This window comes from Panthera uncia, chromosome D4, assembly GCF_023721935.1.
Source record: "Panthera uncia isolate 11264 chromosome D4, Puncia_PCG_1.0, whole genome shotgun sequence".
NCBI classification, from domain to species: Eukaryota; Metazoa; Chordata; class Mammalia; order Carnivora; family Felidae; genus Panthera; species Panthera uncia.
The window spans coordinates 77,883,771-77,909,896 of NC_064807.1; the positions used below are offsets into that span (position 1 = coordinate 77,883,771).

The following is a 26,126-nucleotide window of genomic DNA, read 5'->3' on the forward strand; positions in this document are numbered from 1 at the left end:
TGTTACAGTGGGATGTCAATGAAAACAGGAGGGCATAAAGCTGTCATTGCTATGATTTTCGCTGCATAATTAAAAGTCTACGTGTGTCTGCATCCACTGTTTCAAAAAAGACAAAGAAAATGTACTAAAACGTCCCTAGTCCCTCTGGATGCTGGGCTCATGGGTGACTTTTACTTCCTTCTATATATTATTACTTTTGTAGTTGTTTTTTTTCTAGTTTTTCTACAATGAGTGTGTGTCTCTTCCAGTAAGAAATGAGCAGTTAAAGGCCTAAAAAATAGCTGTCCCTACTATTCAGGGTTGTTGGCGGACCACAGTGAGGAGACGGCTGGTGAGCCCCCAGCTGTGGGCAAATGCTCTCGGTGCTGACCGTGCTCACCCTCTCCTCCTAGGGGCGGTCGGGGTTGGCATCAGGGTCGGGGTGTGCCCACAGGGCTGGCCCCTGTGTCTGGCAGCGGAGGGACCCATTGCCTCTTGAGGCCTCCCATGAGGATGTGACCTCATCGGGGCAGAAGACACAGACTTCAGCCAAAGGGAAGCTTGAAGAGGAAGGAAAATAACATGAAACCAAAGACCCGACTCCTAATTCCAGCTGCCTCCTCCACTTCCCCGTTCCCACTTGACCTTGCACAAGGCACCTGGCTTCTTTGGTCTCGGCTTCCCAATCTTTAAGACGGGGTGACATGGTGCCCGCCTCACGGGGGAGCTGTGGGGACCCAAGAAACAGTGGCTTTGCCTCCACCTTGCCTTCCCTCCCCTGGAATCACCTGAGAGAGGAGAGGTGAGGTGACAAGTGAGGTGACAGGGCACTAATCTCAGGGCTTTGCTGGAAAACACATGGGTGAATGTTTTATCTTAATTTTTAATTTTTTTTTTTTTTAAATTTTGAAAGAGAGCGAGAGAGAGAGAGCTCCAGGCTCTGAGCTGTCAGCACAGAGCCCGACGCGGGGCTCGAACCCACGAACCGTGAGATCATGACCTAAGCTGAAGTCCAACGCTTAACTGACTGAGCCACCCAGGCGCCTGTTGAATGTTTTAAATCATCGTCTCGTCCTGCTGTTAACAGCCCAAAGGATCACCTGCGGGCGATCTGAGAACCTCCCCCCCCACCCCACTTCCTGGTGCTGCTTTCAGACAGCTGGGACTGCCTTGCTGCCTTGGGTGCTACAGCCTTCCCCTCCCTTCCCCTCCATGCTTCTGCCTCGCACACCCTCCCTCCCTGAAGCCAAGACTGCCTCCCACCTTGGTGTCTCCCCCCTCCCCCATACTCCTATCCTCTGCGTCTCAAAATACTTTAAGGCTGAGTTTCAATGTCACTTCTTCCATGAAGCCCTCCCTTCCTGCTTCACCCAATGGACCTGGGATCCTGTGCCTTCTCTGAGCTACTCTTCCACATCAGTTTCAAAGATCTACTCATGTACCTGTTCCCCCCACTGAACTCAGTTTCTCCAGGGTAGGGCGCACATCTTAACCCCTCCCCCCTAGTGTCTGGCGAGGGGAGGACAGGAGGGGCTCAGTGAGGCTTTGCTGAAACAGTGGCTGCCGCTCACGCTGTAAGAAGCGAGGATGTGTCTCTTCCCATCAGAAACGTGTGAGCAAAGGCAAGAACAGCAGTTGTCTTTAGAAGCAGCTTGTCCTCAATCCCGTCAGCTCAGCACCCAGGGTGGGGGGACGAAGATGTCATTCGCCAGGACACAGGTGCTGAGGCAGGAGTCCCCAGAACTTGCTGGGCCAGACCTCTACGTGTTGCTTCCACTTGTCCAGGGGAAGCAGGGAAGTCTCCACTACCGACCAGCTGTCCGCCGCGGGGGCAAGAGAAGGAAGCCTGGCATGTTCACGCACAGCAAGGTACTGTCGAACATACAAAGCACTCGTGCTTCCTTGCTGTATTTGGGCCTCGTGAAACCCCGTGCACGGGGCAGGGCCAGCGAGGGTGCTGCCCCCCATTTTCAAATAAAGAGGCTCAGGCGCTGTGGGGTACCCGGTTTGGGCCCAGGTTGGATATGCACTTCATGGAAACCTCAACAGAAATGTACAAAAATTTCTTTCTTTGGTTTTATACATATTGAAAAGGACAGCCTCTGCTCAGTGGCTCAGAGGCCCTGATCAGTCAACTGAGAGAAGTGAATACCTTGCTTAATTAGGTGACACAAGATGCAGGAAAGTGCGAAGGTGGTGGGGCCTCCAAGGGAAGGAGAGCAGAGAGTCTGTGCCCCCCTCCTTCTCCACATTTCTTCCAGCTGATCCTGGGAGCTTTCACCTGGAGGAGGTGCAGGGGAGTCCTGCTGGCGGGCACGGGGCTCAGGACTACGCGGGCCCCTGCACAGTGGGGAACGGAGATGCCAGACCCGGCATGGCAGGTGCTGTGCGGGCCAGCCCAGCCCACCTGGTGGTACTGAAGGAGAGTCAGAAGCCTGGTGGGCATGAGGTTCCTGAACGTTTCCAGAACCCCTTCAAGTCCTAGGTCTCTTCTGGGCCAGAGGCCCAAAACTGGAGACTTTCTGGGCTGGAAGGAACTTGAACGTCTTTAAATCCAAGCCCCAACTTGATGCCTTCCCGCCCTGGGCAGAGATCTTCCTGTCTGAGAATTTCTTTGCTCAGGCGCTCCTCCCTATGCTCACCATCCATGCCAAAGGCCTGGTCCGTAGTCCCTCCCTCCCTTGGTCACAGTCGCCTCAACCTGCAGGGTTGTGTGCTCGGTGCAGAGGGCAACGAATGACCCAGCTGCCGTCTCCTGGACCCTTTGCCCCTGTGGTCCCAGCCCAAGGCCCTGCCACCTAAGCTGATGGCCAGCCACGGTCAGTCTAGCAGGCCCGCTGAGATCCTGCCAGCCCGGCCCAACATCGTGCCCTGGGATCTTGGGCGCCAAGGGCAGGACCTCAGTCATCTTACTAAACCCCCAGTGGTGCTCGCTCGGGAGTCAGGTGTGGTTCGCACAGTCCCTACCCGCCCTAAGCGCTTGTCTCCACGATGCACTTGAGGAACATGGTGTCATCCTTCACGTAGGCATGCCTGGGTGACTGCAGCCTGCTGAGGGGGAAGAAGAGTGGGCAGCCACTGGCCACGTTGGTCTCACTCTGCGGCCGCTGGAAGGATGCCGAGCTCAGGTCGGGCCGGAAGGCGTCGATGGCGTGCTCACGGTTGTTCTGGTCGAGAAGCATGAAGGTGACCTGTGCGGCAGGGGGCAGGTGGGAGGTCAGGCCCTGGGCGGCAGCACCGAGGGACACCTATACAGCCCCTCTGCCCCTGAGCTCAGGCAGACTGGTAGCCAAAGCAGCAATGTGGGGACCACACCTGGCATGCGGCAAGACCCGGTTAATGGAAGCATCTGGTTTCTGAGCAGTCTTCAAGGGTTGCCCCATGAGTAGGGATCAGAAGGGAGGGAATTCAGAGCTGTGGTCAACTTTGGTCGGGTGCTAAAGGCGGGACCAAGCACCGACGAGGAGGCCAGACTCCATGGCCTCCAGCGCCCCTTCCTGCTGGGAACTGTTTGATCCATCAACCACGGCTGGAATCTTCTGGGGCAAGGCTGGGGGCAAGAACACACAGGCCTTCTGCAGAGGGGCTGTTAGTCAATGCCCTGAAATGTGAATGGAGTTTCTGGGATGCACAGATACGCAGCCCCTCAGAAGCCAATGATCTACGTGTGACACACACCCCTTTCTCCGGCACCTGTCACTGAAACACCCGATGCCTACCATAGTGGTTCTTGAATTGGGCAGCACTTTATTTTAAAATGTGGATTTATTTATTTGGCGCCGGGGGGGGGGAAGGGGGGGGGGGCGCGGGGGAGGGGTGCAGAGAGAATCCCAAGCAGGCTCCTTGATGTTAGTGTGGAGCCCGATGCGGGGCTGGAACTCACCAACTGGGAGATCATGACCTGACCCAACACCAAGAGTCGGACGCTTAACCAATGGAGCCACCCAGGTGCCGCTGGCTGCACTTTAGACAGCCCTGGGAAAGCTTTAAAAACCCTGATGCTCAGGCCTCACCATTTACAGTAGTGAGACTAGCCGTTGGTATTTTAAAACTCTCCCTGACAGGCATGGGAACCACGACCTACCGACTGACTCATACCCAGACCACTGTGGCGTCCCCACCCCTGCCCCACCTGTCTTCCGTCCGTCTCCCTCCACCCTCCACCCTCCACCCTCCACCCTCGCTGAGGTCTGTATGCTCGACCCCACCCCTTCCTTACCCTGCCCCCTTGCCACTGCTGTTTGCCTGCAGGGAGTGCCCAGCCTTCCCCCACCTCCCTGCTCCTATCCTCCTTCTAAATACTTTTAATAGGCTTTATTTTTTAGAGCAGTTTGTGGTGCAGCGCCAAAGCGAATGGAAGATGTAGAGATCTCTCCATACCCTCTGCTCCTACCCAGCCTCCCCCCCCCCCCCCCCAGCACCCACCCCAGGGTGGTCCATTTGCTGACGCACCTAAACTGACACATCATAATCACCCAAAGTCCCCAGCTGACCTCCGGGTTCATCCCTGGTGCTGTGCGTTCATCCTCTGGGTTTGGACAGATGTACAATGACATGTATCCGGAATTACAGTACACAGAATAGTTTCACTGCCCTAAAAATATCTGTGTTCTGCTTCTTCGTCGCCCCCTCCCCCCGCCCCCAACCCCTGGCAACTACTGATATTTTCACTGTCTCCATAGTTTTGCCTTTTCCAGAATGTCATATGGCTGGAACCACACAGTCTGTAGAGACCGTTTCAGACTGGTTTCTTTCACTCAGTGATTTGCATTTAAGGGCCCTCTCTGTCTTTCGATGGCCTGGTGGCTCATGTCTTTTTAGCACGGATAATATTATCCACTCACCTACGGAAGGACGTCTTGGCTACTCCCAAGTTTTGGCAATTATGAACGAAGCTGCTAGGGCCATCTGTGTGCAGGCTTTTGAAAACAAAAGCTTTCAACTCGTTTGGGCAAATACCAAGGAGTGTGGTTTCTGGATCATATGGTAAGAGTATGTTTAATTTTGTAAGAAACTGCCAAACTACCTTCCAAAGTGGCGGTGCCCCATTTTGCAATCCTGCCAGCAACGAACGAGGGTTCTGGCTGTTCCAAGTCCCTGCCAGCATTTGGTGTTGTCAGTGTTTTGGATCGCGGCCATTCTAAGAGGTGCGCAGCGGTTAACTGCCTCCTTCCCTTTTCTCTGAAAATGCTGCCAGTTCAGTCTAGCCCCCCAGCACCTCCACCAGGAAGTTCTCCTTATTCACCCCAGCATGTGAATTTCATTTCTGCGTGCCATCCCGGGGAGCTGGCCCAGGCATTTTAGTCCCTGGACTCATGATAGCCATGGATACCAGACGTGAACTCCGGCTCTTCTCTTATAAAAGGGAAATTGAAATGCAGAGAGGACCAGGGCACAGGCTTCCCCACCCCGCCCGGTCACCCCCACCCACCCCCAGCCCGTACCTTGTTCCGAAAAGGCCAGGGCAACAGAGCATCATACTCCCCTCTCATGACCACAATGAAGAGAGACAGGTGGGTCCTCTTCCCCGTCCCGTCCCCGTTCAGGTAGAGCCGCAGACACAGCTTGTAGCCGTACTTGGCAGTGTAGAAAGCTGAAATGTGGAAGCCAGAGTCAGCACAGGGGTAGCTGGAGGGCATTGCACCTGCAGGCGAGGAATCTGGGACCTGTGCTAGGCGTGCCCAAGGTCAGTGGCTTACGACTAAGCCGACTAAGCCGTCTGGGGCTGGAATCCAGCACTCTTCTCCATTCCAGGGCATCAAGGAGAACCAGGCTCTTGGAGATCATCTAGCTCAGTGGCTGTTAACCCGGCGTCAGACCACAGATTGCCGGGCCTGGACTTTGATGCACTCGTGCCAGGCGAGGACTGAGAATGTGCATCTCTCAAGGGGCATGGTGATGCTGTTGGCTCCCGGACCACACTTTTGATTTAACTAATCTGCATTTTGCAATGGGGAAACCAAGCCCAGCAAGGGCAAGTGGGCTGGCCCTGGTCTCACAGTGTGCCTGGGGCAGAGCCAGGCCTAGGGCCCCACAACACTGACCTCTTTCTGCTGCCCTAGGCCAAGTGGTGGGGGTCCCCTGGAAGCTGGGGGAGACTGGGGTAGCTCACAGTTCTGCCCGCCACCTCGGCGAAGGCCCCTGAGGGATGAATCATCATCCCCCGGTGATTACGCAGAGGGGACCGTGGGCTCTCTCCGTGGGTGGCCGAAGGGAACATTCAAGCGTGGGTGTCAGTGGCTGTCACCACGAGGGCCCCTCTGGGAGGGGCTGATGGAAGATGGCGGGGCGGGGGCAGGCAGAAAGAGGTGGAGGAGGGACAGACTGACAGGCTGACTCATCTGTCCCCTTACATTTTGGTAAAACAGGAAGCCAGAGACACTGCTTGCTTTCCCCCCCCTTTGGAAAGAAGTGAGGAAAAAAGGCCTACGTGGAGGAGGTGAGGCCACCCCATGAAGGGGGCTGCCCCTGAGGAAAGGGGCCCGGCTTTGGGAGCCAGCCCTGCTCTGTGCTGTGGAGCAAAGGCCAATGCCTCTCTTCCTCCCAGCCCTGCTGGTCGCGGGTGCAGAGGAGCTGAGGAACAGAAAAGGTATGAAGCTGGGGCAAACGTGAGAGGCTGTTAAGATTGTAATTTGCAGAGGGGCACCGTGGTGGCTTGGTCCGTTAAGTGTCTGACTTCGGCTCAGGTCATGGCCTGGCGGTTCGTGAGTTCCAGCCCCGTGTCAGGCTCTATGCTGACAGCTCAGAGCCTGGAGCCTGCTTTGGATTCTGCGTCTCCCTCTCTCTCTGCCCCTCCCCTGCTGGCGCTCTGTCTCTGTCTTTGTCTCTCTCACAAATAAACATTAAAAACTTAAAAAAAAAAACAACCCATAATAAGATTGTAACTTGCAGAAATCCTCCTAACGATCCACCCCCTTACTTAGACGCATGTGTGTTAGGAGTCGGGAAAAGCACATAGGTCGGAGAACTTTGTGCACAAATATACACACTGTTACAGAAAGGGACACCGGTTAATTCAGAGAAAAGTCTACTGAGTAACCAGCCAGGCCCAGAGGCCCCAGAAACGAATGCGAAGTGGCCAGGTTTACAAAGCACTCACTCACACGCTACCCTCAAGCTACGAAGGCACGTTTTACTGAACTCTCCACTGGCCTGACTTCAGGCCACTGGCTCTCTGACAGCAGGGGCCTGCGGGATGCCCCTGTGGAAAGCATCCTCTGCACCCCTCTCATTTCCTCGAGCTCTGGTTCCAGCACTCTCTCGTAGCCCATAGCCACATAAGTAGACAACAATCTTATTCCTATTTGCAGAATGTGACTGATCTCAGGGAGGCAGAAGGCGTGCCCGGTTCAAACAGCCTGAGCTCCATGTGGCTGGGCGGGGAGCCTGCCTCCTCCACGGTCCCAGTGTGGCCTCAGTGGTCACAGCATGGCAGTCACAGAGTTGGGCTGCTGTCCCTGCTTGTTTCCTGGGTCCAGGAGAGCCTGCCTCCCCCTGCTGGTCTGTGCCCCGGGGGGAGCCGGTACCTGGAGAGAAGAGGCTGACGGTCCGGCCACAGGCCGACTCGTGGCAGCGCCTGGTGACATTGGTGATCTTCCATAGGAAGGTGCCGTCGAAGGAGGCCTCCTCCATGAGGCGGAGGCTCTGCTCCAGCTTGCCCAGGGCCTGGTCTTTCTGGGCCAGGGTCTGCTGCAACTCCACCACCTGTGGGGAAGCCCATTCAGCCAGGGACACCAGAATGCAGCTTGGGGATGGGGAGGGGATGATAGGATAGAGAGACAGATCTGTTGAAAGTATGCCTTCCTGACCATGCCTCCCTCAAGTATCTGTTTCTGTTCATGCTGTCCCTCCTGGCTGGAATCCCCCTGCCTTTCTTCTCCACCGGCCACCTCTATTTATCCATCAGGAATCTGGCACACACAGCCCTTCTTCTGGGAAGCCTCCAACTACTGCCCTCGCTCAGCTGGTCTCTCTCTCTCGTCTGTGTTCTACAGAGCCCTTACAGCAGTTTTTTTTTTTTTAATTTTTTTTTTAACGTTTATTTATTTTTGAGACAGAGAGAGACAGAGCATGAATGGGGGAGGGGCAGAGAGAGAGGGAGACACAGAATCGGAAGCAGGCTCCAGGCTCTGAGCCATCAGCCCAGAGCCCGATGCGGGGCTCGAACTCACGGACCGTGAGATCGTGACCTGAGCTGAAGTCGGACGCTTAACCGACTGAGCCACCCAGGCGCCCCCCTTACAGCAGGTTTATAAGATGCATCTTTCTGCCCTTCCTACCAGATAGATGATTTCTCCTAACGAAGGCTGGGCCCATGCTCATTTTTCTCTGTGTTCAGGCCTTGCAAAGTTCCTGGCATGTAAGAGTAGAGCCAGGAAGGCTGTTGATGGACTGAAGCCATGGTTGCTGCCCTCAGAGAGCCCTCCTTCTAACTGGGGCAAGAGTTACATGAAGAGAGGCTTTACTTGGTCACTTGAACCCAGTGCCTTGCTTTTCTGGTGGGTTCCCCCGTTGACATTTGAAAAAAATACAGATTTATTCTTGGGTATGCTCAGGTAGGGAAGGTAGGAATGGAAGTGAGTATCCTTTAAGGAAATTGAATCCCTGATTTTACTGATGGGAAAGCTAAAATCTTGAGAGGGGAAACGACTTACTCAGACCTACCCAGCAAGTTAATGGTGGAGCTGAAACGAAAATCCAGGCCTAACTCAACTTGAGACAATGATATAGTATTGCTGGACCATCACCCCTCCACCCCCCCCCCCAAAAAAAACCCCAAAAACCAAAACCCAGCAACAAAAAACAACATTAGCATGGTGACTGGTTATATCAAGAAAAGTATAAGCTCTGGAACAAAGGAGGGCATAGTCCTGCTCAACCAAGAACTATCAGATAGGTGAATTATCTGGAGTTGGTCTGGGACCACCCTCCGAGTGTGGGGAATTCTCTAGAGACTGAGACAGAGCATATGAGGACAGCATGAAGCAATGTGCTTTGATGAAGGTGTGAACACACCAGGAATGTTTAGCTTCAAGAAGGAAACACTATATCTGAAGGGCTTCTATGAGGACTAGAAGGCAGAATTGTTTTGTGGGCCCTGAACAATGCAGGGGAGACACAGAGAGGCTGATTTTAGTTTAGTATAAGGAAGAACTTTCTCATAGTGAACAATGCAGGGGAGACACAGAGAGGCTGATTTTAGTTTAGCATAAGGAAGAACTTTCTCATAGTGAACAATGTCTACCAGTGGAATGAGATGCTTGGGAAGGGACTATCCTTTCAAGGAAGAAGTTCAGGCAAAGGAAATGAAGCATGCTGGATGGAGGAGTTTGCCCTGGACTACAACTTGAGACTCGGTGCTCTTCCTGAGCACGGGAGAGATATTTCTGATGGGCAGGGGTGATTGCTCTGCGCGCGGAGAATGCTTAGAAGGAAGGCGGCTGGTCCGCTGCTCTGGAGACAAGATGGGGCAAAGGGGACCCCCGAGCCAGCCTTGAAGGTAAGCTTGCCTCCCATGCTCACCCTTTGCTCCAAGCTCAGGATGTGCTCACGGTCGAGCTGGCTCTGGTGGATGGAGGCTGCTAAAGCCAGGTGGGAAGCCTCCACCTCCTTGTTGAGGACAGCGACGATGTTCTCAAACACACGCAACTTCTCCTCTAGCTCAGCCAGGAGCTTCTCTTTCATTAAGTGCTGCAGGGCCAGCTCATCCTGGCTCTCAGAGCAGGGTGCCCGGTAGCAGTCAACTTCCAGGTCCCCAGCCACCTCCACGGCCGCCTGTAGCTGCAGGTCTGACAGATTCTGCTCCAGGGCCAGGGGCCCAGAGCCCAGGCCAGAGCCCAGCTGGGCCTTCCACTGTTTCACGAACGCCAACAGCAGGTTTAGGTGGGTGGTCTGGGAGGTGACCTCATGCTCCTGCATGAGCTTTGGGCTCCCCTGTCGAGACAGCGGGGCTGGTCAGTGAAAACAGAGAAGGCTGAGGAGAACCAGGGACCGGGGGAGACACCTGCCACCCAACGGCTGCCAAGGAAAGTCAGATCCATTCACCCAGCACAAGGGTGTGTGTAGCAAGAGGGATTTGGATGAGGATCCTGGCATCAGACACGCCCAGGCTGAGCCATGTGCACCCCAGCCTCTAGAGCAACAATTCTGCCCTGCCCTTGAGTGCATTGATAATTCAGGACCACGGAGAGAGGCCCGGGTGGGGGGTGGGGGAGGGGGTGTATTTTAGCGATGCTACGGGGCCCAGGTGAGACATTAAGAAGAACTTTCCTGAGTACGGGGATGATTCACTAGTGGGATTTGTTGCTCGGGGAAGTCATTAATGTAAGGGACATCCAGAGGAGTAGCTTGATGTTGTGGGAAAATCTGGGAGGGGCTGAAGTGGGCAGGTCTCCTTTCTCACACCTGGATGCTTACCTTGTAGGAGCAGCCAACACCAGCAAAGGGGCACCCAACTTCAGCCTCAGCCACCTCGGGGTGATCCTGGAAACAATAACCAGGTCATTAGGTGTCATGTGTGTCCCAGTGGCACCACTGCGGCTCCCTGCAAAGCACTGGGATCTGCCAGGGCATGAGCTGGGCTGGCTCACATGACTTTGCACAGGCTGTTCCTTCTGCCTGGATGACTCTTTGCCCTCCTTTGAGCATCAGCCCTTGCAGGACTGTCCTTCGCAACAGGGTCAAGGCCTCTGTCATGATCCTGGGCAGTGCTGCTACTTCTTGCACTGGGGCATGTTCCACCCAGCCCTACAGTTGTCATTCGCTCTTTGGTCGGCCCCACGGGTCTGGGGGTCTGTCACAGCTGTGCTCCCAGCATTGTCCCAGGGGAGACACTGGGAGCATGCTGGGCTGCATGACTGAGCACCTCCCTCCTCCTGAAGCCCAGGGGGCCTCTGCTCCCAAATGCACCCCTCCTTGGCAATCCATCCTTGACTGACTGAGGCATGTCTGCTCTGCACTGCTGTCCCTTACAGATAATGTGTGCCCTGAGGGGAGGGACGCAGACAGGATGCGACAACAACTTGACAACACTGTTAACCAACTCATGCACCTGAGGAGTTTACAAAATGCTTTCATGATCATGATTCTGATCAGGGCCCCTAACAACACTGTCAGGAAGGCAGAATAGTTTTTTTGGTTCCCGTTTTACTGATGAAGAAACTGAGGCTCATAGAGGGGAAAGAGTCTGCCCAGGAAGGAACAGCTATGGAGCAGCAGAGCCACAGAGCTCTTTCCACACAATATCACCATCTCTTATCAAGAATAAACCCATGGGAGGGGGTGCCTGGGTGGCTCAGTCAGTTAAGCATCTGACTTCAGCTCAGGTCATGATCTCACGGTTTGTGAGTTTGAGCCCCGCATTGGGCTTCGTGCTGACAGCTCAGAGCCTGGAGCCTGCTTGGGATTCTGGGTCTCCCTCTCACTCTGCCCCTCCCCTGCTTGTGCTCTCTCTGTCTCTCTCTGTCTCTCTCTCTCTCTCTGCCTTTCTCTCTCTCTCAATAATAAATAAACATTAAAAAAAATAACAAACTCACGGGAGATTGGCAGAAAAAATTTTCCAAAACATATTATCTATAAAGGGCTTGTATCCAGAATATATAAAGAGCTCTCACAATTCAATAAACGACAAGCAACCTAACAAAATGGGCAAAATAATGAATAGATACATTGGAAAAGGAACTAACTAACCTATGGAAATATGCTCAACATCACTCATCATCCCAGAAATGCGAAGTATAACGAAATACTACAGTGAACTACCACGATCTACTCACTAGATGGCCAACATTAAAAAAGAGCGACAATATCAGTTTCTGGTGAGGATGTGGAGGAACTTGGAAGTGAAAAATGATACACCCAACTTTGGAAAAATTGATGCAAGTATATCATACAGTCAAATGATACTTAAAAAGCAACTTTCTTATAAAGCACGCTTATAAAGTTATTGCACAACCCACACATTGCATTCCTAGGAATTTACCCAGGAGAACCTGAAACACACATCCCTGTGTGTGTGAATGTTCAGAGTAGCTTTCTCCATTATGGCCCCAAACTGGAAGCAATCCAAGCATCCATCAAGGGGTGAATGGATACACAAAGTGTGCTGTGTCCACACGCTGGAACATTCCCTAGCCATCAGATGAACTGAACTGCCGATACGTGCAATGACACAGAAGAACCCCCAGAGCATTACGGTAAGTGAAAGAAGTCAAACACTACAAGAAAAGACTACATACTATGATTCCATTCTTAGGAGATTCTAGAAAAAAATAAACGCTGGCGACAGAAAGTGGGTTCAGTGGCTGCCTGGGGCCGCAGCTGGGGAGACTGACTAGCCGGGGGGCACGAGGAAGCTTTTTCAGGCGTGGAAACATTCACCACCTTTGCTGTAATGGTCATACGATGTATACATTGCTTGGCATTCGTCAAACTCGAGCGAAATTCACTTGAGTGAGTTTTATTGCGTATAAGTAATACCTTGATTTTTCCAAGAGCTTTGTTTGTTTTTAAAAAAGAATAATGTTATGCGGCAAAATGAAGGGAGATACGGAGAAAAGTGGGGGGAAAGGAGAGGTCTTTTAGGCTAAGCAAATACAAGGCCACACTAGTTATTATTCTTTAGAAGTAAAATAAACAAGAGCTGTGGGTTTACTGAGTATACTTGGTGTGGGGCACAGAACACAGCTCAGCAAAGGGCCGCCCTCCCCTTCACCGCCTGCCCCGGGGCTTCAAGCACAACTTGTTCCCGGCAAGGAATGGAACACAGATGTTTCACCGGGGCGGGGGCAGAGGGCAGCTTTGGCAGAGACCCAGCCTGTGGCGACAGGGCCTCTCCCAGCAGGTAGCTTTCAACACTTGGCAACAATGGAGAGCCTGAGGCTAGAAGCGGACCCGGTTCCCGAGTGAAGGGACGGACCAGGGGTAAGCTCTCGCCCCCTAAGTCTGAAGTGAGTCACAGAAGGGATAATGAAGCAAAAGTGACAAAACTAAGCGTGGAATTTCAGACATCACCCGCAGGTGGAGGAGCACGTGTTCTTTTGGCCGCTGCACCTTGCTGGTGTGGTCTGTGCGGGCAAAGCGCGCTGCGGCACGGAAAGCGCCTTCTGGATGTATCAGGATGCGTGGATGGGCGTGGCCTGTGATCGGCCTCCCGTGGCTGACAGGGGACGGGCAGGTGGACGCGGGAGGCCTTCCGAGGCCTAGGTGGCCAGCCAGGCTGCCCACAGGCCCGCCACAGTCCGCCTCTCGCTCCTTGGACTGCCGCACGGGTTAGCGGGCTCTGGGGTCAGCCCGTGGGGGTGCAAAGCCCATCTCAGTCACCTCACACACTGGCTGCTCGGCCCTGGGAGAGTCGTTAACCGCCCCCTGCCCCAGTTTCCTCATCCGCAAAACGGGGATAATCATAGTACGCTCCCCAACCGCCTCATGGAGTTGTGAGGATTACATGAGCCGATGCTTACAAGCGGTGGCATGAGTTACTTGTTGCTGCTGTGACAAAATACCACACGCGCAACGGCTTAAAACAACACAAATTTATTCTCTTGACAGTTCTGGAGATCGGAAGCCTTAACCTCAAGGTATCGGCAGGACTGAGTTCCTTTCCGGAAGCTCTAGGAGGAGAATCCGTTCCCTTGCTTCTTCCAGCCACAGCCTGCGTCCCTCAGCTCACGGTCTCTTCCTCCACCTTCAAAGTCCGCAGCACAACAGCTGCCAAACTCTCTGACTCTTCCGCCCTCCTCTTATGAGGACCCTTGTGATGACCCTGGAGCCACCTAGACAATCCAGGGTAGTCTCTCCATTTCAATTCAATCCTTAATCTAATCACATCTGCAAAGTCCTTTTTGCCGCTGTTATGGGCGGACTTGTGTTCCCCCCACCCCCCTCCCCACCGCCCTCCCCTGACCCCGCCAATTCATCTGTTGAAGTCCTAACCTCCAGAACATGACTGTGTTTGGAGACAGGGTCTCTACAGAGGTCAACATGAGGGCATTAGGAAGGCCCCTAATCCAAAAGGACTGCCGTCCTTATAACAAGAGAAAGTTTGGGCACCAAGGGCGGGCGATTTGAAGATACTGGAAGAAAACAACATCGACAAGGCCAGGGAGAGAGGCCTCAGGTGAAACCCACCCCGTTTTCAGCTTCTTGCCTCCAGAACCATGAGAAAATAAATTTCTATTGTTTCTGCCAACGTGGTCTGTGGTGTTTCGTCACCGCAGGCTGAGCAGACCAATCCAGCCATGTAAGATGATGCAGTCCCAGATTCCGGGAGTTAGGATGTCGACATCTGTGGATACCATTCTGCCCATCAGAGTGTTCGATAAATGTTAGCCACGATTAGTAGCAGTGGTATTATATTATTTGTATTTTTATTCCTATGGATTAAGCATTGCCCTTAGGACGTTTTTTTCTTTCTCCCGTTGCTGTCACATACGTGCTTCTCACTTACTTATCACCTCTCGAACTCTTAATAACTAATCCCGTAAAGCCCTATTTTGCCGTTCGATTTCCTCGGGGAGGCGAGGAACATCCTCGGCGTATTCGTCTTGAAACTGCACCAAAGCACTCTTGCGTGTTATCTCGTGGGATCCCTGCAGTGATCTCTGGAGGCAGGCAGGGTGCCAGCAGCTTCCTCTTCATACAGATGGGGAAACTGAGTCATGGCGCGTCTGAGGTCACACCAGGCTGGGTCTGGGTCTCCTGTCCCGTAGTTCCAGGACCTTGCAAGGGTTTGCTGCCTTCTGGGCACCTGTGTGAGTGCCCGCCCCATCGGATCTCACGGCACCATGAGGAGGAGGTTGGGGCTTTGAGGTTCTGCTTGTCGTCCAGGTGGGGAATCTGAAGCTCAGGGACAACCAGTGATTTGCAGGGGGTGATGCAAGTCCAGGGCAAAGACGAGGTATAAGCCAGGGGCCTGGAGTCCATGACCAGGGTCCCTCCTCTCACCAAAGGGTGGCCTCACCTGAAGGCTGGGGACTGAGGGGCAGGAGAGGGAATCAGGCTGGGGTTGCAGAGGAAGAACGGGGCATCTGTCCCGGGCCAAGCCTGGTATATGTCTGGTGCCATGAGCGGCCCCTGTGTGAGTGGCCTCACCGCCTGCAAACTGCTAAAAATAAAATTTGCAGTGGAATTTTCTCTGAAGAGGAAACAGAAACAGAAAACAAAACCCCAGCCCTGAGGGAACACTTGTCCTTCTGTCTGTATCCGAGAAGTCTGGGGGCGTGTGGTGTTCCCAGCCACCCTGCTTACCCAGGCCCTTTGTGATGGGGTCATCCAGAGGCCCCCCCCCCCCACTTGGGGGCCTGTGGGCTTCCGAGAATGTGAGAGCATTAAGAGAGTGCCAGAGCAGAAGAAGGGCCTCTGTGAAGCCACTGCACAGAACACAGGGCCTGCGGTGGGCCAGGCACCGACCACACTGTTGCATCAGACCCAGAGGCTGGCTCAGGTCTTGCTCCGGTGTCAGCTGAGAGATAGGCACTTTATGGCGACAGGGCGGGCCCGGTCAGTGTTTGTCTACCTGCCAGTTCCTGCCCTCCTCTGTACCCGAGCCAGTTTCCTCTTTGGGACCTTCTGCTCAGCTCACCACTTCCTCCAGGAAGCCCTCCCTAAGTCTCCTAGTAGAAAGCAGTCTTGCCTATTCCTGTTTTTCCACAGCACTTGGTGGATTCCAGTACTTTGGGCTGACTGTGTTATTTAAACCTGCATAAAACACTTGGGGTGATCCCTCAAGAGAAGACGCCATCGGCCTAGGTTTGCCTTCCCCCCCTTGTCGTATGACTTTGGCTCAGGCACACCTTCTCACTGAGCCTCAATATATTACCTAAAATCTAGGTAAAATAGGAATATTACCATCACCCATGACATAGGATGTCATGGGGTCGACAAGGTTACAGATGTAACTATCAAGTTCAGAAGTGTAAGGGTGCAGGGGTTCATTTCCAGGCATCACACATCAAGGGACACCGAGAAATGGGAGAAACAGTTATCTCAAACGCACAGAGACTGGGGACAGACTCCAGAGGGACACGGTCAGTGTCTTCTCACAGATGCAGGCCTGCTTTGGGGGACAGAAGCCTATGACTGACTTGCCTTTCGTGGCCGTAAGGGAAACAGACTTCGGCTCAGTCCAAAGAGGAACCAAGAGGTAGAAGTGATTGTTTCAGGAGGTAACGAGCCCGTGGCTTACTGTCAGCCACCGGCATCAGATGCCAGCTTGCTTTTGGCCTTCCTGAGCTGTCTCCAAGGGAAGAGAGTGAGAGACGCCACCGTATTCACGGTGTCGCAGGCAGGCAGAATTGAACGTGATTTTCCAGCCACTGCGTTGCCCCCTATTTCACGGTCACTTCTATAGGAACGTCATTCCAGGCAAGAATGCAGCCTCTAACTAGGCCAACGGTGATCCTTTAATGTCTGTGTCTTACGTTAGCTAATCAGCCCGTGGCTGTGAGCATTTCTGGGACAGATGTTACTCTAATGAAGTCAGAAGACAAGGACACGCCGATAAGCAGATGGCATGGAAAGTGTTCACAAGGCCGGGCACCTCTGGGCTGGACTCGGCCGGACTCCGGCCACCCCGCACCCCATCTCCCAGGTTTCCCCAGATGCACAAACTTCAGGATGACCACATATGCAAAGTGTTGACTCCTAATCAGCTGCTTTGGTCAAAAGTCCCCCAAAGTTCCCATCAGGGGCGGGAAGGGTCAGAGGAACCTCCGGTCTTTCCAGTCGTGGCTTTGTGCAGGTGTGAGACTTCTGGCTCATGCTGGCCCCCAGCTTTCCACTGGGGGTGCAGTGCCGACCTCCTCAGGCGGGGAAGTGGGGGTGGGGATGGGGTCTGCCGTTGCCTGTGCCCAAGAGGCAAAGGCCTCCCACGCAGGCAGCACCCGCTCCCACCTGGAAGCCTGTCACGGTTCCTATCATTCCACCATTAGAGTCATTTCATTGGATTTAAGGCGGCAAGTTTCAAACTGTGCCCTGCAGGATGCCAGGATCCCCTAAAGTTCCTCGGGAGCTGGGACAGAAGGAAAGGGGACAACTAAAGGTTACGGGGTGTCAGGCTCCCCCTCAGTCAGATTCACAAAGATGAGAAATTAAAAGCCCTGGAGAGATCTAAACTCTCTCTTACTTATATTATCCGAGATTTTACAAGGCGTGTGTATTAATTTTGTTAAGAGGCAAACATAAACCAAATTGGAAACGATCTTCCTGGAGCACTCAAGCAGGCAGGGGCCTCAGAAGGCATGTAGCATACGGCCTCCTCTTTGCGGGTGGAGTGGGGGGGTCCCCCGCAGAGCCAGGGGTCTGCTGGGGTCTCAGGGTTAGCTCACTAACACGTCCCAACGGGGAGGCCTGCCTCAGTGTATCCAATTAGCTCTTATACCATGTTGCAAGCTGTACAGTTCTAGAAAAATGCATCGGGTCCCCACTCTTATTTCCTTGAGGGCCTGCAGGGGAGGGGCTGCTGAGGAAAGGATGGGGGGGGGGCCTCAAAACCAGCTCTGGTCAGGGGCAGGAAATTCCTCCAACTCTCTGCAGGAAGGGGGCCAGGATGGAGAAGGGAGAGGAGGGTGTGGAGACTTGTCGGCCTCTGGCTTCCATAGGAGGGAAGGAGAGACGCCCACACAGGTACTCTGGACATCACAGGTCCTGGAAAGGCTTGGCAGAAGCCAAGTTCGCTTCTTTGTTTTACAGATGGAGAAGCAGGCACGGGCATTATCTTGGCCGCGCACGGAGTCTACAACATCCCTGGTCACCAGGCTCCTGACCGCTGGGCTGTGGTTTCAGGACAAGGAGGGAACTTGGGCTGAAAGAAGCCAGGTATCTCGCAGACAGGGAGGGCGGTCGAATGGTGAGACCCTGGTCACTAGGGCGTTTCACACCGAGACTCCCCAGTGGGTGTTGGGGCCCTACGTGTAAGACCAGGGGTGTGGATTTAGAGCTATGGTTCTTACAGCTTGGGACCAATACAAGTTTTGTTTTGTTTTTTTTAAGCCAGAAGATTAACATAAAGACTGCCACTTTTTTTAAAATTTTACCAAGTAAACACTTTATCAAAAATCCCGCCATCTACTATCACTGTCGTTTCATTTGTACAAAGACACGTACAGGGAGGGCATAATCCCAGGGTAAAGGTTGATTCTATAAGTGGAAAAGATTCTAGTTTTATATAAAACAACAACAAAAAAAAAAGCCCCACAAACTCACTACAATTTCCTTATTCTTATCACTTTGTCATATACCGGGGGGACTGGACCAGATCCGGTCAGCATGCGGGAATCTGCCCTGGAGACATGCCTGGTGAGGGTTCTTCCAGCTTGGTAGGGACAGAGTTCTAAACTGCGGTGCCTGAGAATGTGTCTTTGGCCCCTCACACGTCCAAAGCTATTTCTTGTTCCTAGAAGCACAGCGGAACTTGAGACAGAAGCTGAGAATGCCTCTCCCTGTCCCTGGATACAGGGGCAGAAAGAAGTGTCTCGATCGAGAGGTGATGCACCTGTCCATAAAGGGCCAGATGGCAAATATTTAGCGCTTTGAAGCCTCCGTGGCAACTACTCACTTCTACTGTTGTAGGGCAAAAGCAGCCACGCACAATACGTAAATAAACGAGCAGGTAGTGGCTGCAAACCAATAAAACTTTATTTATGGACACAGAAGTTTGAATTTCATAAAATTTTCACGTGTCCCAAGATGCCATTCCTTTGGCTTCTTAAAACCATTTGGAATATAAAAGCCATTCTTAGCTTGTGGGACACACAAAAAACAAACAAACAAACAAACAAACAAACAAAAACAGGGGGCAAGCTAGATGTGGCCCATGGGCCGTAGCTTGCAGACCTCTGGTCTAGACTGGTGTTCTCGCCCTGAATCTGTCACAGATCGGCGAGGTATCTTTGGGTAAGTCCCTTTGCCACTGTGAATGTCAGTCCCCCCACTGCTTACAAACTGATGCAGTCCAGACTCCAGACAAGGGGGCAGGTATCTTCCAGAGACTTTGTGGGCAGCTGCCCAATGGCTTCCACCTCGACAAAAGGGAAAAAAAAAGGACAAATACTCTTTCCAGGCCGTGCCACGTACCTTCTCCTGAGACAGAAGGCTTCTTGGGCTTACAGACTGGGGGTCGTCCCCTCTGCATTTTGGACACATCCGATCCTCGCCATTCCTGGGGACACATGAACAAAGCCTGCTGAGTGAAGCATTCGTGGTTTCTCGGCACCAACCTCCATTCTTGTCGCTGCAAACGCCCAGGCCGTGCCCGGTTTCGCAGCTGATTTCAGGTGCAGGTAGGTCCGCAGCCCCAGACCCACCATTCCCAAACTTCAAGAGTACTGGGCACCCGGTACCTTCCCATAGTTCGCAGTGAGCTCAGTTAGCTGCTACACCTGCCCTGGGGTGACTGGAGGCTATCATCACCCTTATCTACCCCACGTAGTGTGAGCCCTTCTGTTTCACGGCAGAAATATTAACATGCCCCTGTCCCCGCTGGAAGAATAAAGTAGTAATGCACTGACTTCCTTTTCTAAAATCTGAAAAAGTCCCGAATTCCAAAATATACCTGAGCCCAGGGGTTCCGGTAGGGATTTGTGGATGTGTGGTTATATTTGCTCTTCCCGGCTTCCTCTATTAGGCTTTGGGTCTCTTACTTTCAGTAATTTTGGATGAGCACAGTCAGAATAAGAGGGGCCTCAGAGAACAACCAGCCTGGGTTTCCTAACCAGGAGTGGGTGTCAGACTCTGAGCGCAATGACACTTGGATCTATGTGCTTTGAGAAAGCTCCCGAGGGGTTCTGAGCCACAGTGAGAGCCACCCGTCAGGCCCAGCTTACATGGGAGGAAAACGAGGCCTCGGGGACGTATGGGTTGGCCAGGTGCAGACCGATTCAGGAGCTGGGCAGAAGAGACCCGTTGCAAAAAGCCTGAGATGAACCCCCCCAAAATCAGCTTGATGGTAAAAGCAGTCAAGCTTTGCTCCCCGCCCTCCCCCCGCCCCCATTCCCCGCCTGGCTTTTCCACAGCCACATCCTCCCCGCTCCTCACAGCCTCCCCAGGCAAAGCCCCAAGCAAAGGTCACGTTGGCGCAAGGCAGTTTGGGAGCACGTTGGCCAGGAAGCTGACCGGGGACAGGCTGCCCTAATCTCTCCATTAGGCCTCATTGTCCCCATCTGTAAAACAGGAGAATAACGGTATCCACCTTTCCTGCCTTCTTGGAAGAGCCAAGGAAACAGTGCTTAGCACACAGCAGGCGCATAATAGTTGCCTCGGATGGGATGTGGATGATCATATTGTCACACCTGAATTATTTATATTGTAACTACAAATATACACGTTTTTACATATTATATACAGCATGTATGATGTATATTATATGTACTTGATATACATGTAAAATGTATATTCTATGTAAATACGTATCTGTATTTATATGCGGATATACACAATCTAATATATTATACAGAAATAGATAAATATAGATGTGTATAAACATAGACATCTGCTTCCCCTTTAAAAGCACTGCCAGCACACAGTATAAGGAGGTGGGTGGTATCGTGGAAAGAGATGTATTTTATGGCACTTTGTCATTTGCTACGGGAGCTTATGCTCATCCTGACAAGAACTCACTCGTGCGTTGTTGGTTGGGCCTCGTACCAATCCCGGGAGGCAGAAAAGAGCTTTGCAGGCATTTTACAGACGGAGAAGCTGAGGCTTCGAGATGTTAGGCACTTTGCACAGGCCACACAGGCAGAAAGTAGCCCCGCTGGCTGCAGAGCCCGCCCCCCCCCCCGGCCCCCCCCCGCCCCCTGCCGCCCCGGGTGGCCTTCTGCAGGGGTGAGTACAGCTTTCAGTGCCTGCTTCTCTCTCCACCACCAGTCAGAAGGGCCAGTGGCATGGACTGCATGGAAAGGGTGTGGAAACTGAGGCCCGGCCAGGTGGTCACCTGCCTAAAGCCATCGGTTCCTCTCACCCTCTCCTCCTGTCAGGGGTCCCTCCCTGCCCACCCACCCTTTGCTCCTCCGACCCCTCACCTCACGTTCTCAGAGAGACAGGCAGCACAGCAGAGGGCCCTGGGCTCTGGTGGGTCCGGGCAGGCGGTGGGGGGCCACCCAAAGGGAAACTCGTTCTCATCAGGGGCTGGGCGGGGGCTGCTGGCTGAGCCAGAGGCCATCCCGGGGTCCCAGGCTGGCCTGGGGGGCCCGTCTACGCTCCTCTGGGGCGGGGACCGGGCCTGTAAAGTCTGTGCTGAGAGAAGAGGTGAGTTCTCTCTGGTGAGCAGGAGTCTGACAACTTTATCTTTTTGCTGGCTTGTGTGGTTCAACGTCACGGCTGAGTCACAGCAGGGATGGGGCAGGAATTACCCTTTGTGGTGCAAAAAATCCCCTGGATGGTGACTGAAGGCTTTAGGAGTGTCCAGTCATTCTTTAAAGTGAGAGAGAAAAGAAAACAAGTCAGAGAGAAAAAAGAACCGTGCCGCGGATTTTCAGGAACTGCAGTGAAAAGTTCCCCTCTCTGAGCACCTTGGGCTGCTTCCTGCTGGCTTCCTCCTCCTCCTCCTCCTCCTGGGGACTTCAGTGGTGCGGTCACAGCCGGTGTTCCCTGGCACCCTGACGCAGCCTAGAATTCTCGGTGAGGGTGCTCACTGCCCCAGTGGAAATCCCCAGGGTTCTGAGGCTGGTTCAAAAATGCAAGCTCCAGGCGCTTTAGCTGTGCGCTGGCCAGAGTGTCTCAGGTAACAGTCACTTCCTCACAGTGGGTCTTCTTAACCTCATCTGTAAAAAAAAAAAGGAGTCGTAACAGGTTGTCTCCAAGGCCCCTCTGGGCTCTGAGATTCTGGAAGCCGGTGGCCAAGCCACCGGAGGCAGCTGAGAGGCTTCTGATGCCCCGGCCCTGCCCGTGGCATTCCTCGTCAGTCACGGTGATGACACAGGGCTCTCCCCTCCTTTGAAATTAGGCCTCGGGACCATGATCTGGGCCCTCCCCCCGCAATGCCCCACTCAGGAAGTCATAGGTGGCCACATACTTGGGTCAGGCGCTACCACGTCCTGGCTCTGAGGAGAACAAAGCTCGAAATAAATACTAGGTCGCAGGGAGTTGGGCTCAGCGGCCAAGTGGGACGGAGACCCATGGCTGTGTAGGAACTATGGTCGCTGGTATGTCTTCTGCATCCTGGGCAACATTTTCCTTCCTATTCCATAGAGCAACCTGCTGAGAATCCACTGGCCGCATATAGGCACAGAGGAACGAGATGCCTGGTCCAAAGTCAAAGCCCCCAGTAGTGGAGCATCAGCAACAGGTCTGTGGGACTCTAAGGTCCGTGTTCTTTTACCCAAGCGCGAGGGACAAAAAACAAGGCAACTTGGTGGCGCTTACAGAGCTGGGATGGAGGGCAGGGATCCCAGCCTGTTTTCTCACCTAGATCCACATCTTCCTATCCTGCTGGATTTTGCAAACTTTCATAGTGATTTCAAATCATGGGCTTTGAGGTCTGACAGATGGGAGTTGGGATCCTGGGTCTTCCATTTACTAGCTTTGGGTCCTGGGACATGGCCTTTAACTCCTCTGAATGTCAGTCTGTGCATCTGTGAAATGGGGATAATAGTTTCCACCTTCCCCGTCTGGTGTGATGGCGGAATGAAGTGAAGGGTGGGAACCTGGCGTGGTGCATGGCCCAAGGGGACTGCTTGGAAGGCTTTGGCATGGTGTTCCACTCAGGGCCACTATGCTCCCAGCTCTTCAAGATCAGGGAACAGAATTAAGATGGTAAATTTTGCTTATATAGCGTTTTCACACCCATCAACTTTACTTGAGCCTTGTAAGTGGGCAAGGCAGGTCAGATGTTGTCCTCTGACCCCAGAAAAATTCAACTGCCCCTCTTCGCTGGAACGACATTGGGGCTCCTGGCAAAGAGGGCATGGTACCCTACCACGGCAGTGTAAACTGGGACCTCCCTCTTCACCAGGGCCAGCCATGGCCTGGCCCTCTCAGCAAACGGCCTTGAGGCCTACTTCAGAGAAAGGGAAAGGCAGTCCCTTAACCACATACCCCAAACCTGCAAACTTCCCTGCATCCCCGCCAATTCTCTCTTTCCCTTCCTTCGGCATAGACAGGCACTTACCTCCCATCCAAGTTCTGGGTCCCTCTCTCCTAGTCCCCTTTCTCTCCTCTCGGTCTTCCAATGCCTCCTTTTCTACCAGCTCTTCCATATGAGCATCAAAATATGCCCAAGTTGTTCCAATAATAAAAGTGGAAAATGATCGGTACGGCATTTTAGGGCCACGTTAAGTACTTTTAACTGTCTCAGCTAATCTTCACGTGATCCTTAACAGGCAGGCATTGTCCATCATCATCATCATCCCCATTTTACAGATCAGAAACTGAGGCACAAACTGGTTAAGTGACTTGTCCAAGATCTCGCAGATAGTGTGCGGGGACCCCTGACCCCAGAGCCTGTGCTTTAACCACATGGTCTGCTTTAAACTGCTCTTCACCCTTACCCCAAAGTCCTCCCCTGCGTCGACACTCTCTCCTCACTCTATCAGAACTTCTGGAAAAGACTGGCTGCATGGAGAATTCCTCACTCGAATCTCCGGGAACCATCTCCCCAAGATTCTCAGTGTTGGAGTCACCAAACGCCCGGGGCCTGTCCCGGCTATCCAACCTGCCCTCTGGCCAGCACCTCACACCATTGGTGGCTTCTCCTTTCAAATTCCCTTCCTCCCTTTGGCTTTCGCACCCTCTCCGTGTACCTCCCACCCCCCACTTCTCCGGACACTCCTTATCTTCTCCTTGACCCCTTTCTCTTCTGCTCTGAACCTCCACTGGCCCCATCTCCATGGCTCCACCGCGGGATCTGCACGGTTGGAGTCTCTCCGCGCCGCATACACCCCCTCCTCCCAGCCGTCCACTTGCCCTTTCCGGCGCCCTTGACCAGACCCCTGGGTCTCCGTGGGCTGGCCCCAGGATGGGGTTGGGCGCTCGGCTTTTCGATCCCATAGCGTCCCCCACAGCCCCCTGCTCCATGAGGCCGATGCCGGATTGCCTGTCTGTGCCCCCCAGCCTCAGTCGTGCATCCCTCCCGCCCCCGGGCAGGTGACTGTCGCCTCGCCACCGCCACATCAGGTGCGTGCCCAGTGCCGAGAGCAGAGCGGCGCCCGCCACTCCTCGAGGAGGGGGCGAACCCCCGGGGCTGCCCCCGCTGCCCGCAGGAAGGGCTGGGGTAGGAGTCCGGGGGCGGGCTCCGCAGCCGCGGCGTCCAGGTCACGGGCCGCGCCGGGAGGCCTGCGCCTGGGGAGTCCCCCGCGCGAGCGAGCGGGAGTCGGGGCGGCCCGGGCCCGGGAGCGCGGGGGCGGGGGCCGCCGGCAGCCCCGGGGCGGGGTGGCCTGGGGTGGGGGCGGGGTGCAGTGCAACCAACCTCGGCGCCGCCGCCGCCGCCGCCGTCGCCGTCGCCTCCCCGCGGCCCAGCGGGAGCTTCCGGTGGGGCGCCGGGGACGTGGCCCGGGAGGCGGAAGCCGGGAAGGCCCGGGGCAGGTCCCCGCGGCCCCCGCCGACGCCCCCGGCCGCCCCGGGGGCCGGGCGGGGCGGGGCGGGCGCCTCCCCGATGGGGACACTGAGGCTCGGGGTTGGGGTCTGCAGCGTGGGCGCCGGCACGCGGCCACGGCCCTTCTCCCCTGGCACAAATGCGGGACTCAGAAAAGCATTCGCGGAGGAAACGAATGCGCACCTGGGACTCGCCCCCCTGCCCGCCCCCCTCTCCGGCTTGCCTGAAATCCCGCGTGGGGACGGGACGAGCAGCAGCAACACCCCCAAGCTTGGCTCTCCTGGGTTCGCTCCAGGAGCCGGGCCCAGGGCTCGCGCGGCTGCGGGCTGCCCGGCGCGCCGCGGTCCCGGTTGGCGCGCAGCGGTCCGCAGAGATGCTGCAGAGCGGTTCCGAAGGCACGCGACCAAACTGGATGTTTTAAGGCACCGTGTCTGGTTTCACCTACATACGCACGCACACCAGGCCACTTACCCGCCGTGCGTTTGGGTGCATCAGTCAAAATCGTTACGGAACTTAGTGGAATTTTTAAGAGATACGAACGGCCTTCGGTTTTATGAATTTGACGAAGGCTCCTTCTTCATCACGCCTCTGATAGCTGCAGGGCTGTTAGCTGAGGGAGGAGTGAGGCTGCCCACTTGGTTGGTTTGCTTCGGTTTTAGTTACTGGGAGAGGCATCTAGTAAGTTCTCTTTATGTGTCAGGATCTCTCTTTTTTTGGTCTGATACTTAACTGTGTTTTTATTTTAAAAGAAATTTAATGTTTGTTTGCTTATTTATTTATTTATTTATTTATTGGGGGGGGAGAGTGAGCGGGGGAGGGGCAGAGAGAGAGAGAGAGAGAGAGAGAGAGAATCCTAAGCAGGCACCCACCCTCAGCCTGGAGCTGGAGGCGGACCGATCTCCCCAAGCCTGGGATGGTGACCCGAGCTGAAATCAGCCTGATGCTTAAGCACCTGTGTCCACCCAGGTGCCCCCCCCCCCCCATGCCCGGGGTTTAGTTTTTTAACCTGAGATGTGTTTAAGCCTCCTCCCCAGGGCAGACCTTCTTCTAGCTTCTCAGGGAGTAGCTGATGCTTCAGGCAGAGAGCTGTGCTGCTGAAGGGCGAGCCTTCAGGTCCTCCCTGGAGGGGACACACCTGCTCAAGCAGAGGGTCTCAGGGGCTTCTAATAGTGGCAGTCTGTGGGAAGTTTGACCAGTGGTGTCCTCTGGAGGGTCCTTCAATCCTGAGAGGAAAGGATTGAGTTTTGCATCTCTGGTTTAAAAACTCATTGATTCGGGGCATTTGGGTGGTTCTGTTGGTTGAGCGTCCGACTTCAGCTCGGGTCATGATCTCACGTTTGTGAGTTCAAGCCCCCAGCCGGGCTCTATCCTGACAGCCTGGAGCCTGCTTCGGATTCTGTGTCTCCCTCTCTCTCTTCTCTCTCTCTCTCTCCCTCCCCCACTCGTGCTCTGTCTCTGTCTCTCTCTCAAAAATAAATAAACATTAAAAAATGTTTTTAAATTAAAAAAACCGATTCCCGACTCTTAGTCCAATCTGGGAAGGATTTGGGACCTGTGAAAGCCATTCTCTGGTCCCACCTCTCTCCCAACCACCTCTCCGCCCCCCAAAACAAAGCAGTGT

General features: G+C 54.0%; 1 protein-coding gene across 2 annotated transcripts; it reads right to left on the minus strand.

Annotated features, from left to right (window-relative positions):
* Nucleotides 1-912: 912 nt before the first annotated feature.
* Nucleotides 913-24,516, minus strand: TRAF1 (TNF receptor associated factor 1). Of its 2 annotated transcripts, none has more exons than XM_049628028.1 (8): nucleotides 21,486-24,516; nucleotides 21,327-21,387; nucleotides 19,051-19,135; nucleotides 10,396-10,461; nucleotides 9,502-9,912; nucleotides 7,506-7,683; nucleotides 5,424-5,572; nucleotides 913-3,170 (listed from the first exon to the last, which is right to left on the minus strand). In XM_049628028.1, exons 3-8 carry the CDS (start codon nucleotides 19,117-19,119, stop codon nucleotides 2,952-2,954), a joined length of 1,092 nt encoding a protein of 363 aa, XP_049483985.1. In that variant the 5' UTR covers nucleotides 19,120-19,135; nucleotides 21,327-21,387; nucleotides 21,486-24,516; the 3' UTR covers nucleotides 913-2,951. The 2 variants fall into 2 exon arrangements, with proteins under 2 accessions (XP_049483985.1, XP_049483975.1); XM_049628018.1 differs by having other exon boundaries at nucleotides 20,997-21,387.
* Between the last annotated feature and the right edge of the window lie 1,610 nt (nucleotides 24,517-26,126).

Bases quoted from the DNA above. Each gene is read 5' to 3' on its own strand.
- TRAF1 (XM_049628018.1), bottom strand. From the start codon at position 21,136: ATGGCCTCTGGCTCAGCCAGCAGCCCCCGCCCAGCCCCTGATGAGAAC. The intron at 10,462-19,050 runs GTACGTGGCACG...TATTGTTTCCAG, and splicing joins GCCTTCTGTCTCAGGAGAAG to GATCACCCCGAGGTGGCTGA. The intron at 3,171-5,423 runs GTACGGGCTGGG...CCTGCCGCACAG, and splicing joins CCTGGCCTTTTCGGAACAAG to GTCACCTTCATGCTTCTCGA.